Source organism: Bos indicus, chromosome 18, assembly GCF_029378745.1.
Source record: "Bos indicus isolate NIAB-ARS_2022 breed Sahiwal x Tharparkar chromosome 18, NIAB-ARS_B.indTharparkar_mat_pri_1.0, whole genome shotgun sequence".
NCBI lineage: Eukaryota > Metazoa > Chordata > Mammalia > Artiodactyla > Bovidae > Bos > Bos indicus.
The window spans coordinates 52872647-52886942 of NC_091777.1; the positions used below are offsets into that span (position 1 = coordinate 52872647).

Below are 14296 nucleotides of genomic sequence, written 5' to 3' on the forward strand. Positions count from 1 at the left end.
GCAAGGGAGAGAGGAGGAAGGAGGAGAAGATCCAAGCTAGGGACGACTCACAGCTGATGTTCAACTTCAGGGGTTCACTCCGTGCCTGGCTGCCCCAGTTCCAGACCTCGCACGCATAGGGCCCTGTGTCATTCCGCCGAAGGCCGTGGATGATCAGGTCCCTGTTGTTGGGTGCCAGGTGCTCGCTGGACTGGAGGAGCTGGTCCCCCAGGAACCACCGGACTCCAACTCCCTCATGGGTGGTCTGGCAGGTCAGGACCACAGAGCTGGTGTCCTCCACGAGAGTCTGGTTTGGGGCCATGACGTAAGGCTTGGTCACTCTTTCTGGAAACACAGAGAGAGATGGGACAGGGTCCAGGGACACCCTATGCCAGTCTCCTGCCCATATGGGGCCCACAGGATTTCCCAGGGATGTGTGTTTATGTGGTGTGTGGTGTGTGTGTGTGTGCTTTGCATATGACTGTGCTGTGTGGGTGGTCTTTTGTGTATGAGCGTGTGTTGTGTGACAATTATGTTACAGGTTTTGTGTGCATGGAGGGTGTGGTATACGGATGAGTTTTGTGTGTGAGTGTGTGCTTGGTGTGTATTTTTGCCTGTGCTGGGTTTTTGTTGCTGCATGAGGGCTTTCTTTAGTTGTGCTGTGTGGGGCCTGTTCTGTAGTTGCGGTGCATGGGCTTCTCACTGTGGTGGCTTCTCTCGTTGTGGAGCACGGGCTCTAGGGCGTGCGGGCTCAGTAGCTGTGGTACACAGACTTAGGAGCTCCCTGGCATGAGGGATCTTCCCAGACCAAGGACTGAACCCTTGTCTCCTGCATTGGCCACTGGACTTAACCACTGGACCATCAGAGAAGTCCCTTTTGTGTCCATCTACATGTGTGTGTTGTGTATACACGTATTGTGAGTGTGAGGTATGGCAGTGTGTATATCATACATACACACATACACACACACACACACGTACTTTGTGTGCAAGTGGGTATATGTTGTGTGTATGTATCTTCTGTACATGAGTATATGCTATGTGTCTGTGGGAATGTATGTGTTCTGTGTATATGCTCTACTGTGTATTCACAAGCACCGCACATGTAGCACATACCTACATGCTTGGTATATCACTACCATGTGTGAAGTGCAGTTACGTACTGTGTGTGTTCTGCATGTGTGGAGGGTGTTAAATGTGTGGTGTGGGGGGTGTTTTCTGTGTTGGACATGAGGATGTGGAGTGTCTGTGATATGTGTTGTGGGTGTCTGTTGTGTGCATATTATGTTTCGTGTGTATACGTGTTTTATGAGAGAATATGTTGTGTGTCTGTGGTATCGTTTGTCGCATATTTGAGATGTGTGTCTGTGTTTTGTAAGTATTGTGTATGTGCTCTGCCTGTGTGTGAGTATGTTTCTGTACATGCCGTGGGCTTTATGTGTGCATAGGTGTGTGTGATGCGTTACGTCCCGTGTGTTTCATGTATTGTGTGTCTGTTTGGTACATGTTATATGTCTTGTGTGTGTGTATTATGTGCTTTTGTATGCTGTGTCTATGTGTTGCGTGTGAGTTGTGTGTGTTGTATGTGAGTTGTATGTGTCTGTGGTGCACATGTGTGTATCTGCGATGCATGCATGACTGTTTCTTTTTTTTTGGCCATGTCATGCGGCATGAGGAATCTTAGTTCCCCAACCGGGAATCAAACCCAGGCCCCTGCACCGGGAGCACAGTCTTAACCACCAGAACACCAGAATCCCCTGCATGTGTGATTGTTATGTGTGTGTGTCCACGTGTGTATGGGGATGTATGAGTGCTGTGTTAGTGTTTGTATGTTTAGAGAATCGCCTCCCACACTTCATGAGAATTAAGTGACAGACATCCCACAGAGAGCCTCCAAAGCCTTGTGGAGGATGTGCCAACAAGGACCCAGGTCCTCCCTGTGCCCAGAGCCACAATCTGCCACGAGCCACAAGGGCAAGCCCCGCTCCACTACGTCCTCCTCAAGCTCCAGGACGTCAGTGCAGCCCTGATTCTCAGAGACACAAAGGAGAGGAATGGGGGAAAGAGACTCACCAAGGACGCGGACTTTGACAGCATCCCTGAGGGACTTCTGGGCGGCAGCATTGGACACCAAGCACGCGTAGGTGCCCTCGTGTTCCTTGGACACGGCAGGGATGGTAACATTGCTCATGTTGAAGAACAAGCTCCAAGTGATGGGCTTGGAGTCATTGGAGAAAAACCATGAATATGAAGCTTGTGGGTAAGACTCAGTTTCTGCTGAGAAGGTCACACTGGAGCCCTCCATCACCTCAACTGTGTCCCCGTTGGGTACACCAGGCTCCACCTTGATCGTGACTGAGTCAGGGCCATCTGGAAGGACAAGAACAATTGTAGCAGCAACAACAGCATCAGTGAGAGAGCTCTCTTGGGGGACCCAGCCATTCAATAAGCAGGAACTTTTCTCTTCTCTCCCCTCAAACTCTGGAACCATTACAAAGGAGATGTTAGAGTCTGACAGTGAGGGTATGTCACATGCATCCCTGGGTAAGCCAGGATTGAAAGACACACCTAAAGCTTGCCAGCAAGGGACTTCCCTGGCAGTCCACTGGTCATGAATTTGCCTTCCAATGCAGGGATGCAGGTTTGATCCCTGGTCGGGGAACTAAGATCCCACATGCCGTGGGGTCACTATGCCTGTGTTGCAATTACTGAGCCCAAGTGCTCTAGAGCCTGTGCCCCACAACAAGAGAAGCCCGCCTGTCACCCAGAGCAGTAAAAAGAAAAACAATACATAAAAAAATAAAGCATGCTGACAATTGCTCTTTCCTCACGACTACCTAGGCAATATTTTGGATCAAACATTCGAAAGTTAAGGAGCTCGATTTTAGGCACGTCACGTTGGACATTCCCAGGAGAATCCAACTAGAGATGTCAAACAGCTATGTGTCTGGAGTTCAAGGATGGACAAGTCTGCATTTGAATGGTATGTGAAGCTGTGAGACTAGATGAAATCACCGAGGAAGTGGGCGTTGCTGAGGGGCTGGGGAGAATGGAAAGGGACTCACAGTACACAATCAGGTAGGTAGGGTCACTGCTCTTCATCTGGAGGTCACCCCAAGCTTCACATTGGTACGTCCCAGCATCCTTCCGCTGGACACTGAGGATGGTGAGGGTCTTGCCATCTGTGGACAGCTGTATGCGCTCATGGGATGGCAGGGGCTGGTGGTTGAAGACCCAGTGGATGGTGATGTTGACGTCTGGGGTGTCACAGTAGAAGGTCACATTTTCCCTGTGCTCTATGACTGTGCCCTGGCTGACTGAAATGGTGGGCTTGGCCAGAGATTCTACAGAGGGAGAAACAGAGTAGGGGGAGACAGAAGCAGAGACACAGGTGAAGGACAGACCAAGCAAAATACAGTCACAGAGGGACCCCGAGAAACAGGGAGGGGTTGGGGTTGCAGGCAGACACCCCTCAGCTCCATGACTGGCCGCCAATGCTGGACCTAGTTCTCATTCTAGGTGAGGTCTTGGGACCCTCGAGTCTCCTCTCCCCCAGTAAATGAGATGTTGCAAATAAAACAGATGGTCAGGGACATGACGGTGGGTCAATTATTGGCTGCAAAGAAGTCAAGCTTGTACTGGGGACAACAACCAGGTCCCTCTACCACTTCTTAGCCAATTTTCCCTAGCCCCAGCCAGGACAGCCACCCCTTCACACCCCCCGCCCCCTCTCCAACACAACTGACTGGACCAGTTGTTGCCTGACTGGGCCAATCAGGTTTGTCCTGTTGGGACTTTGGGCACGGAACCCTGATGAGCAGTTGAGGGTGGAGATAGAGACCAGAATGAGAGCTTTGTTTTCTGTGCTCCTAATCTACCATGAGTCTGGGGTAACCAAGGGGCCCCAAATGTAGACGGAACAATATCCTCCTCACTTTGGATGACAGCATCACGGGAGATCTGGGCTGCAGCTGTCAAGCTCCACACGGTCAAAAGTGAGGCTGGAGGGAGAAAGAGGAGGCGTTCAGGGAGGAAGCTGCGTTGGGGGGGTCCAGTTGTGGTCTTCCTAAGTGGAGGGAGGTCTGAGGTCATGAATGGGGCCCTCTACCCCTAGAGGCTTGACTTTTACTCACCACTTCCTGGCTATGTGACTTGAGGCATGTTTTGTTGTCGCTGAGCCTCAGTTCCCCCAGCTATAAAATGGGAGTAATATCGTCTGCCTCCTAGGATTGGAGGGGGTGGTAATGAACACTGACCAGTTTTGACTGGGTCCCCTGAGGGTCACTGCGCTCTCTCCAGTGATGCTCATTCCATGGAAGATGCCTCTCCCTTCCATTGCTGCTGCTGCTAAGTCGCTTCAGTTGTGTCCGACTCTGTGCGACCCCAGAGATGGCAGCCCACCAGGCTCCCCTGTCCCTGGCATTCTCCAGGCAAGAACACTGGAGTGGGTTGCCATTTCCTTCTCCAATGCATGAAAGTGAAAAGTGAAAGTGAAGTTGCTCAGTCATGTCCAACTCCTAGCGACCCCATGGACTGCAGCCTACCAGGCTCCTCTGTCCATGGGATTTGCCAAGCAAGAGTACTGGAGTGGGTTGCGCTCAGATCAGTGAAGTCACTTTCCAAAACCAGATAGTAAGCGTCAGAAGCTAGACTTGAACCTGGCTTGCCAGTTCCTAAAGACTTTGCTCTCAACACTGTGCAGTTCCTCTGGTCCAGGGATGGGTACAGAGCCAGCCCCCAATAAAGGAGAACTTCTTCTGTTATCTTTGATGGGAGAAATTAACCGCTTGCTCTCAGGCAAGATTTCCTCTGCACAGAGGGGAGAAAAGGGAAAAAGATAGCATGAGCTTTCGGTTTTCTATTTGGTTATTCTGCACACAGTTTTATGGAAGCTCAGAGACTGTGGGCATAGGTGGGGATGCCCAACCCCAGCAGCTATGGCCATGAGCCGCTGACCTTGAAACTCCTGTCCTTGCCCTAACCATCAGCCCAATTAACAAAGGCAGGCAGTCATGACTTTCTCCAGCCCTCTGCTGCTGCTGGTGCTAAGTCGCTTCAGTCGTGTCCAACTCTGTGCAGCCCCATAGATGGCAGCCATCAGGCTCCCCCATCCCTGGGATTTTCCAGGCAAGAGTACTGGAGTGGGGTACCATTGCCTTCTCCGTCTCCAGCCCTCAGATGACCCCAATTTAGATCAAGCATTGCCCCATCCCCTGCTCATTTGGGTTAAAGACAAGGGCTCTTAGGAGCAAATATGGACTCTGATAATGATAATGGACTTTGTCTGTTATCATGGGCAAGGGGCTTTCTCTTTGTGAGCCTCAGTTTCTTCAACTGCAAAACAGGGAGAACGGTAGAACTTAGTTCACCAGGTTATTGTGAGGTCTGATATCAGACGTGACAGTTCGCAGTGTTAGTCACTATTATTAGCACTTAGTTATTATTACTATTATTGTCTTTGTTATTTGCTGTGCTTGTAATAACTGACGGTGGAAAACCATCTGAAATTCTCTATCCTCAGTGCTATTGGAGGTGAAGTCCATAGGCTCATTCACTGGAAGGACTGATGCTGAAGCTGAAGTTCCAATACTCTGGCCACCTGATGGGAAGAGCCAGCTCATTGGAAAAGACCCTGATGCTGGGAAAGATTGAAGGCAAAACGAGAAGGGGTGGCAGAGGATGAGATGGTTAGATAGCATCACCAACTCAATGGACATGAATGTGAGCAGACTCCAGGCGACAGGGAAGAACAGAGCAGCCTGGCGTGCCTCTCAGGGCTGGCATAACCTCTCGTCGCCAGTCTCACTCCTGTCTGTTATACTCCAGCTCTGGTTCTCTGCCTCTCCCTGCCCCGACTCCCCTGAATCTGTTTATCTGTATGTATCTTGAAAAGCTTTCTTTTTAAAAACAATTAATTTTGAGTATGTATGTATTTATGGCTGTGCTGCGTCTTTGTTGCTGCCTGGGCTTCTGTCTGGTTTCGGTGCTCAGGCTTCTCACTATGGTGGGCTCTCTTGTTATGGAGCACGGGCTCTAGGGCATGCGGGCTCCAGTAGTTGCCGCACACCGGATTAGTTATTCCGCAGCGTGTGGGATCTTCCAGGTCAGGGATCAAACCTGCATCTCCGGCATTGGCAGGCGGATTCTTGACCCCTGAGCCACCAGAGAAGCCCTGAAGAGTTTTTTTGCTCTTTGTCCTCAGTCTCCCTCTCTCCTCTTTGCTCTGTTTTCCCCTCTGGTACAGTTTCTATTGTAATTTTCACTCTCTCTTGCCTCTCTCTGGTTCTATGGCTCTGATTCCATCTCTCTCTCCTCCTCTGTGTATATGTCTTTGTCTCTTTCTCTGTCCCCCTTTGTCAATCTCTCTCTTATTTTATTTGGCTGCACCGGGTTTTAGTTGAGGCATGTGGGATCTAGTTTTCTGACCAAGGATTGAACCTGGGCCCCGTGCATTGGGAGTTGGGAGCATGGACTAGACTGCTGGGGAAGTCTCTGCCAATCTCTTGTATTTGTGTTTATTCCTGTCTCTGTTTCTCTCTTGTCTCTATTTGGGTCTCTTTCGTGCACATGTACACACCCACCCTCCCCTACCCCACCTAAAGGGAGCTGGACACTCACCTGAGAGCAGGATTCCTGCCCAGCGGTGGCCCCGTAGATCAGGGGACTCCATGGGTCCTGACACCTGACTTCAGAGCGCCAAGCTATCTTCCCGGCTTCCGCACGATGACCCGGTCCTCACTCCGTCTGCAGCCTCTCCAGCTCTCTTCTTTTCCTCTCTGCCCAGCTGCCCACTCACAGGCACTTCGGTGACAGTGGCTCCCAGGACAGACAGCGAGGGTGGCAGGGGAGGAACTTTGGCTGCACCCTCCTCAGTCCTCTACCCCAGGCTTTACTTTCCTCCTCCTCCCAGCACGGAGAGAACCAAAGTCCCAACGTCCCCAGAACCCTGGGGTTTCCCCCAAGGCTCGAAAGGAGGAAGAAGCCCCACCTTCTGGCCACGGATCCCCTTGAAAATTACACCGCTTCCCATTCAAAGGCCCACTTGGGATGGGGGTGAGGGAGCTGCCAGGGAGAAGCAGTGCCAGGGAGGGGTAATTTAAGCATATCAGCGTTAAAGGGACCGGGAACTGAGATTATAATGGTCAACAGCTACAACAATAAAGTCAATAATGATGGTTCCTGGTTATCCAGAGCTTAATAAAACAGCGCCAGGTTCACCATAAGCTCAGTCGCATCCGACTCTTTGTGACCCCCTGAACTGTACCTCAGTCCATAGGATTTTCCAGACAAGAATACTGGAGTGGGTTGCCATTTTTTTCTCTAGTAGTTCACCATGAGCTGCCTGGAAATACAAAATGAACTGAAGTGACACATGATATGAAGTCCTGGTCACAAACACGCTGGAGTCCGAAGGGCGGGATGCCTAGAGTTGGGTGGGGATAGCCCCAAGGGGTACCTGACTCAGCCTTCCGGGAGGAGGCAGGGAAGACTTGTTGGAGGTGGGGACATCTGAGCTGAGACCTGGAAGATTAAAAAAAAAAAAAAAAAGCCCTGTATCTGAGTGTTAATTCTTCTTTTTAAAAAAATTCCATTTGGGCAAGACATGCTGTTGGGAGCCTCAAAAACCAAGACTGAATGTAATCGACCCCGTCAGAGAACTACCTTCAACCTATATCTTTTACTTCAGTTCATTCATTCCTTCATAATAACAGCTGTTTCCCAAACTCTTCCTCTGGGCTGATTCCTGGACCAAATAGTATATAATAATACAGCAGAAATCTCCAGGTCTACCTTCACAAGCTCAAGGTCCAGCAGAGCAGACAGACCTGTCCCCAGTCAGTGATGACCCAGAGTGAGTGGGGCTGGGGTGGGGGAGCACAGAGTGGGTGCCTGACCCAGCCTGAGGATCAGAGATGGCTTCCTGGAGGAGAGGGCATCAGAGACGAAGATGAAGGGATGAGCCGGGGGTGAGTCTGGTAGGCAGAGGGAGCGGGATGTGAGAAGGTGCTGAGTTGGAGGCACAAAGAAAATTCAAGTGGCTCCAGAAGAGAGGAAGTGAGAGGGTGGGTGGTTCAAGATAAGGTTGAGAACACGTCATCGTGATTACTTAGGCCAGGAGGGGCAGTTTGGCATCAGGGGAAAGCGATCTCAGCTCACCTCCAACAGCTGCTCCTGTTTGGGTCCCATTCACGCCACAGCATTCACCAAGGATCTGCTCCAGTGAAGCCTGAGGCTGAGCAAACCAGCTCTGGAGCCATACTGCAGGGGTTGGAATCCTGGCTCCCCTACCTGCGAGCTGTGAGGCCTTGGGCGTGTAAGTCCATCCCCCTCTCTGGTCATCACTTTCCTCAGCTTTAAGATGGTAATGGTTTGCCTCTTCAGGGGCTGTGGTCCAAGCTCTCCATGCCCCAGAAGTGGTTTCTTGAGAAGGTTATATCATCCTGTGGGTGTCAGTGTTCTTGTCTGCAGACTGGACATAAATAACAGTCTCCCCTCACACAGTCCTGTGAAGATCAAGCAAGTGAATGCTGGGAAAGTACTGGGAACAGCGCCTGGGTACTGGCACGGAGTGAGCGCTCAGAACACGCGAAACCCCGCTAGGCGTTGTGACTGGGGGGTGTTGTAAAACTCACAGGAAGTGAGGAATACACTTACTCAGTCATTCAACACACTCCCTGAGCCCCTACTGCTCCTGCTCTAGGTGCTGAGAGAATGCAGGGGACAGAAAAGAGAAAACCCAGCTCTAGTGGGGAAGAGACAATAAAGAAATGTAACAAATAGGCACATTATATGGGATCTTAGACGATGACACATGGTATGGAAAAATGAAAAGTAGAGTAGGCTAAGTGATATTATTCCATTTCATAGTTAAGAACACTGATGCTTACAGAGGTGCAATGACTTGTCCAATTGAGGCCAGGGATTCTGGTCTACCTGGCTTTTAACCTTCTCGTGTGCCACCTTCCAAGGTCCTAAGGTGGCTTCTGGCGATCTCCAGCCCCATCTCTGTACACCCCAATCAGTCAGTGCCTGTGACCCCATCACTCCAGTACATTCTTAAACTCTATGGTTCCCTGGGCAGAGGGCACCTGGGGTAGACAAGTCAGCCTTTAAGGTCTTTACCATCTACCCTGTTCTTCCTGGAATATCTGAGTCTTCTGACCACCCACCCACTCCTCTCCTGACATTCTCTGATCTGTGCCACCTACTTGGGGCCCCCTTCCTTCCTCTCCTCCACCCCACCCAAGAGGACACAGCTGCCACTGGAGTAGGCTTCCCAAATTTGCCTCTTTATAAGGAATAAGGTTTTCTCTCCCTGAATCCGACCTACCCAGCTTCCCCTCAACCCCCATGAAGGTTCTGTCTTTCCCTGTCCCACAAGAAAGAGGGACTTTCTGGGTCCTTCTCATAGCATACCTTCCACTTTCTTTCCAACAGGTGAAAATAAAGCCAGGTCCTTCCCGCCTCCACACCCTTTCCTAGTGGTCTCAGCTGGCTGGGCTGACTCACGGTTGTCTTTCCATGAGCGACCTCAGCTCACCTTCCAACCTGTATTGCTGCCCCAGGGCTGCCCCCCACCATTCACTCAGCAAAGACTTTTTGACTCCACTACATGCCAAGCACTATGTTAGGTGCTTTTTAAAAGCTACAAATAGCAGGTTCAGTGGTTAAGACTCCAAACTTCCACTGCAGGGGTCACAGGTTTGCTCCCTGATCAGGGAACTAAGATCCTGCATGCCATATGGCCAAAAAATAAAGAAAATCAATTAATTTTTAAAAATTGTAAGGATACAAATACTGTATCGAGTTCTCTGTATTGGTATCACAAAACCGATCCTTCACTGCGTGTGCTGTGCTTAGTTGCTCAGTCACGTCCAGCTCCTTGTGACCCCATGGACTGTAGCCCACCAGGCTCCTCTGACGTCCAACTCCTTGTGACCCCATGGACTGTAGCCCACCAGGCTCCTCTGTCCATGGAATTCTCCAGGCAAGAATACTGGGGTGGGTTGCCATGGCCTCCTCTAGGGTATCTTCCCAACCCAGGGATTGAACCCAGGTCTCCTGCATTGTAGGCAGATTCTTTACCAGCTGAGCTACCAGGGAAGCCCACTAGAAAAAAAAAAAAAAGCCTGTATTGATTGAATTGAACAGAATGTGGGGACCTGCCAGTTCTGACTAGCTAGTCCATGAAAACAAGTTCATATATGATTTTAAAAAGAGGAGGGATATTGGCTGGTACAGTGCTCTGCAATCTCTCAGTTTTGATTACAAAAGCAGGCCTGACAATATTGATCTCATACAATATGTATCATTCGCCCAGTTTTGTTTGTCCTAATTAGATAAGATGCACACTGTTAGCAATGAAATATAGGTCTCAGCCCTTAAAGAAATTACATTTTATACAAGGATGGGGGAAGGGTGGAGGGAGACAAATAATAAGCAAGCTACATAATATATAACTGAATTATCTATGATGTTAGAAAGTAATGGAGTCACAGGGGATCAGGGCAAGGGAGTTAGAGTGCTGTGGTGGACGTGCAGAATGTAGGACTGAAGCCGGTGATCTGGGTCGGCCTCACAGTTTTGAGAATGACTTGAAGGAGGTCAAGCAAACCTCCAGAGGTTCCTGGGAATTAATTCACTTCTGGAAAAAAAAATGGAGGCAAGGTCCCAAAGAGCCATCCCCTGCTTCCTGCGGTTCAATAACTGTATGAGAGATTTCCCTGGTGGTCCAGTGGCTAAGACTCCATGTTCCCAATGCAGGGGGCCTGGGCTCAATTCCTGGTGAGGGAACTAAATCCCACATGCCTCAGCTAAAGATCTTGAATGCTGAAGAGCAACTGAGCCCGTGCAGAACTATTGAGCCCTCACTCTAGAGCTCAGGAGCTGCAACCAGAAGCCTGAACACCTGTGTGACCAGGCGCCTGTGTGACCCCCAGAAGCCTGTGTGACCTCTACAGCTCAGGAGCTGCAACTCAGAAGCCTGAACGCCCTAGGGCCTGTGTTCCACAGTGAGAGAGGCCACCGCAAAGAGAAGCCTGCACGCTGCAACGAGACAGTGCCCCCCGCTCGCCGCAACTAGAGAAAAGCCCATGCAGCGATGAAGTCCCAGCACAGCCAAGAACAAATAAATAAATAAAATTTTAAAAAAACACAGAGAGATTCCAAGATCCCCAGCAAACCCTACAAGAAGTCTGAGATACTCCCATCTCTCCCCCGACAAATCCAGGGTGAACGTGAAACTCCTAATTCTAGCATCTGAAGCTTCATTGCCTGGGGGCTTCCCTCTCTTGCTTCTGTCCTCAGCAGCTCCTGCACACACACAGTGCAGGGCTCTTGGGCTCATTTTACCCAGAGGGATTTTATTTTTTTTCTTTCTTTTTAAAAAAGATTTATTTTAATTGGAGGCTAATTACTTTACAATATTGTGGTGGTTTTTGCCATACATTCACATGAATTAGCCATGGGTGTACCTGTGTTCCCCATCCTGACCCTCCCTCCCACCTCCCTCCTCATCCCATCCCTCAGGGTCATCCCAGTGCACCAGCCCTGAGCACTCTGTCTCATACATTACCTAGATGCATTTTAGAGAGTATTTTTCCTCTGAAAGAATATTTCAAAGGTGAACTCCACAGGATTCTTGGGCTGCAGAGAAAGAGACGACGTCTCAAAAGGAAGAAGAAGTTGCAAAAGAAAGGTAGGGAAAGTACCTGCCTCTATGGCTGAGCCGGAACAAGGCCATCTTCCCTCTCCCACTTTCAAAAGAGGGGAAAGAGGGCAAAAAGATGAGATTGCTGCTTTAAGGATGAGCCTGAGGTCCCCAAGAACCTTGGAGGCAGAGCAAACCTGTCATCTTGATGTGGTGACTCTGGGGTCCATTCCAGCACGTGTGCTTGTTTGGGGTCCACTCACTTGTTCAGCCACTCAGATGTGGTGTGCTGACATGGCATCTTAGTCCCGACCCTCCACAACCCTCTGCTCTAGTCTTCACGTGTTTGAGGGAGCCTTACAGTGGAGTGGTTAAGGAGCCAGGCTCTGGGCCAGACAGAAATGGGTTCAAAGCCCAGCTACTCCCGCCAGCTAGCTGTGTGACCTTAAGCAAAAGGCTGAACCTCTTTAAGCTTCAGTTTATTCTTCTACAAAATGGGTGTAACCAAAGCACCTCCCTCTCAATGAGATGCTGAACCTAACAGCTCAGCAAGGAGTGAAGTAAACTTTTTAAATTAATTCTTTAATTATTTCCCATTTGTATTTACCCTTACACAGGCATAAGTATCAACTCTTTAACTCTTCCTAATAATCCACTGGAGAAGGAAATGGCAACCCACTCCCATATTCTTGCCTGGAAAATCCCATGGACAGAGGAGCCTGGCCGGCTAGAGTCCATGGGGTCATAAGAGTCGGACACGACTTGGCAACTAAAACAAACAATAATCCACTATTACCAGCCTCAAATTTATAGGTCAAGAAACCAAGACTGGAAAGTTCAAGAATTCATCCAAGGTAACAAAAGCCCGGAAGTGGTGGAGCAGGGACTTGAACGCAGGCCTTTCTGCGTGGGAAGCAGCTTGGCATATGAGATCAAGTGCAGATCCTGTGTGACCCTGGCTCTGATTCTTTGAGCCTCCATTTCTCTTCCTCTCAACTGGAAAAAATAATATGCATGGCTTCTTCTTAAATTTGTTGGGAGGATTTCAGAGTAAACCCAGAACCATGATTGGTGCAGTTAGCTCTTTGTAATTTAGCAGTATCTATGATGAATGATGATGTAATTATAATATTGGGCTTCCCAGATGGCTCAGTGGTAAAGAATCTACCTGAAATGCAGGAGATGCAGGAGATGTAGGTTCAATCTCTGGGTCATGAAGATCCCCTGGAGAAGGAAATGGCAACCCATGCAGTGTTCTTGCCTGAAAAATCCCAGGGACAGAGGAGCCTGGTGGGCTATACAGTCCGAAGTGTTGCAAAGAGTCAGACGTGACTGAGCAACTGAGCACACTGAGCAATTATAATACCATAATAGCTAGAAGTTAGCGGGCACTACACGAGCTATAATTTGTCATTTACTTTAACAATATTATTAATAGTAATAGGCTTAGTGACCATTTACATGAGCAGACACTGGCTAAGCCCCAGTGCTGCCAGTGAACTGTCATGGCAATTCTATGGCTATATGCTGTGTGCTCAGTAGCTTCAGTTGTGCTGACTCTTTGCGACCCCATAGACTGTAGCCCACCAGGCTCCTCTATCCATGGGATTTCCCAGGTGAGAATACTGGAGTGGGTTGCCATGCCCTCCTCCAGGGGACCTTCCTGACCCAGGGATTGAACCTTCATCTCCTGCATTGCAGGTGGATTCCTTACCACTGAGCCACTAGCAGAGTCTGCTATGGCTACATTTATCCCCATTTCACAGATGAGGAAACTGAGGCAGGAAGGGGTGGGTCACTTTTCCAAAAGTACCACTGCTAGAAAATGGTGACCAGGTATTTAAGCTCACTTCTGCTAACTGGGGAGCCTAGGATCTAATCACTACACTAAACTGGGAACAAGTGAGAAGTGCCCACCTCCAGCCCCAGTCCTGGTCCCCAGGTCCTCAGGCACATTCCTTCCCCGAAGACCTGCCCTAGGCGATCCCCCAGCTCCCAGCCCACATGGCTTCCAGCAGTGCAGCCCTCTGAACTCCCCAGATGCTCGGCCTCAGCTCTGTGACCTCTGAAGAGCCCAGAGCTGATACCTGGGACCTCATGACCCTGACAAAGGAGCCAGCCACCCCTGTGAGTGCCACATCGATGAGGACACCGAGAGTGATCCCCGCGATGCCCCCCGCAGGAATGGTGGTCCTGAGGAAGACGGGCTGCAGGATGCTCTCTGGAGCCTCTACAGGAGAGAAGGGAAGAGAAAGAGAGAAAGAGAGAGACTGGGAGAGAGAGCAAGGTAGAAGGGCTCTGAGTTTCAGGTCCTCTGGACTTGGCATACCTTTTGTATGCCCTTTTCTCCCTCCATTTTACAGATTTGAAAACTGAGGCCCAGAGAAGGAATAGATAATGATTATTATCTATATAATAGATAATAATAATATAATAATAATTATCTATATAATAGATAATCACTGTTAGTCATGGCTAACAGTGATTAAGACTAGTAAAGTATATGATCTCATTTATTGCTTAACATAACTATGAGATAGGTTTTATTAATATCCCCATTTTTCAGAGGGAGAAACTGAGGCACAGAGAGGTCAAACTACTGAGCCAATATCACCCACATGGTAGAGTTATAATTTGAAACATACTGATGCCAGAGCCCACAGTCTG

The 14296-nt window shown here is 49.5% G+C and overlaps 1 protein-coding gene across 5 annotated transcripts in view; it reads right to left on the reverse strand.

Annotated features, from left to right (window-relative positions):
- The window catches only part of CEACAM20 (CEA cell adhesion molecule 20), a 77465-nt gene that overhangs the window by 11131 nt on the left and 52038 nt on the right, over positions 1 to 14296 (reverse strand). For 4 of the 5 annotated variants that reach the window (XM_070771219.1, XM_070771222.1, XM_070771218.1 and 1 more), the window contains exons 3-9: positions 8137 to 8483; positions 7436 to 7500; positions 6598 to 7321; positions 3915 to 3980; positions 3045 to 3323; positions 2053 to 2349; positions 52 to 324 (exon numbers count right to left, since the gene is read on the reverse strand). In XM_070771219.1, the coding sequence (XP_070627320.1) occupies positions 52 to 324; positions 2053 to 2349; positions 3045 to 3323; positions 3915 to 3980; positions 6598 to 6649 (967 nt within the window). In that variant the 5' untranslated portion in view covers positions 6650 to 7321; positions 7436 to 7500; positions 8137 to 8483. The remainder of the gene's footprint in view (positions 1 to 51; positions 325 to 2052; positions 2350 to 3044; positions 3324 to 3914; positions 3981 to 6597; positions 7322 to 7435; positions 7501 to 8136; positions 8484 to 14296) is intronic. The other variant, XM_070771221.1, reaches the window with a different exon arrangement.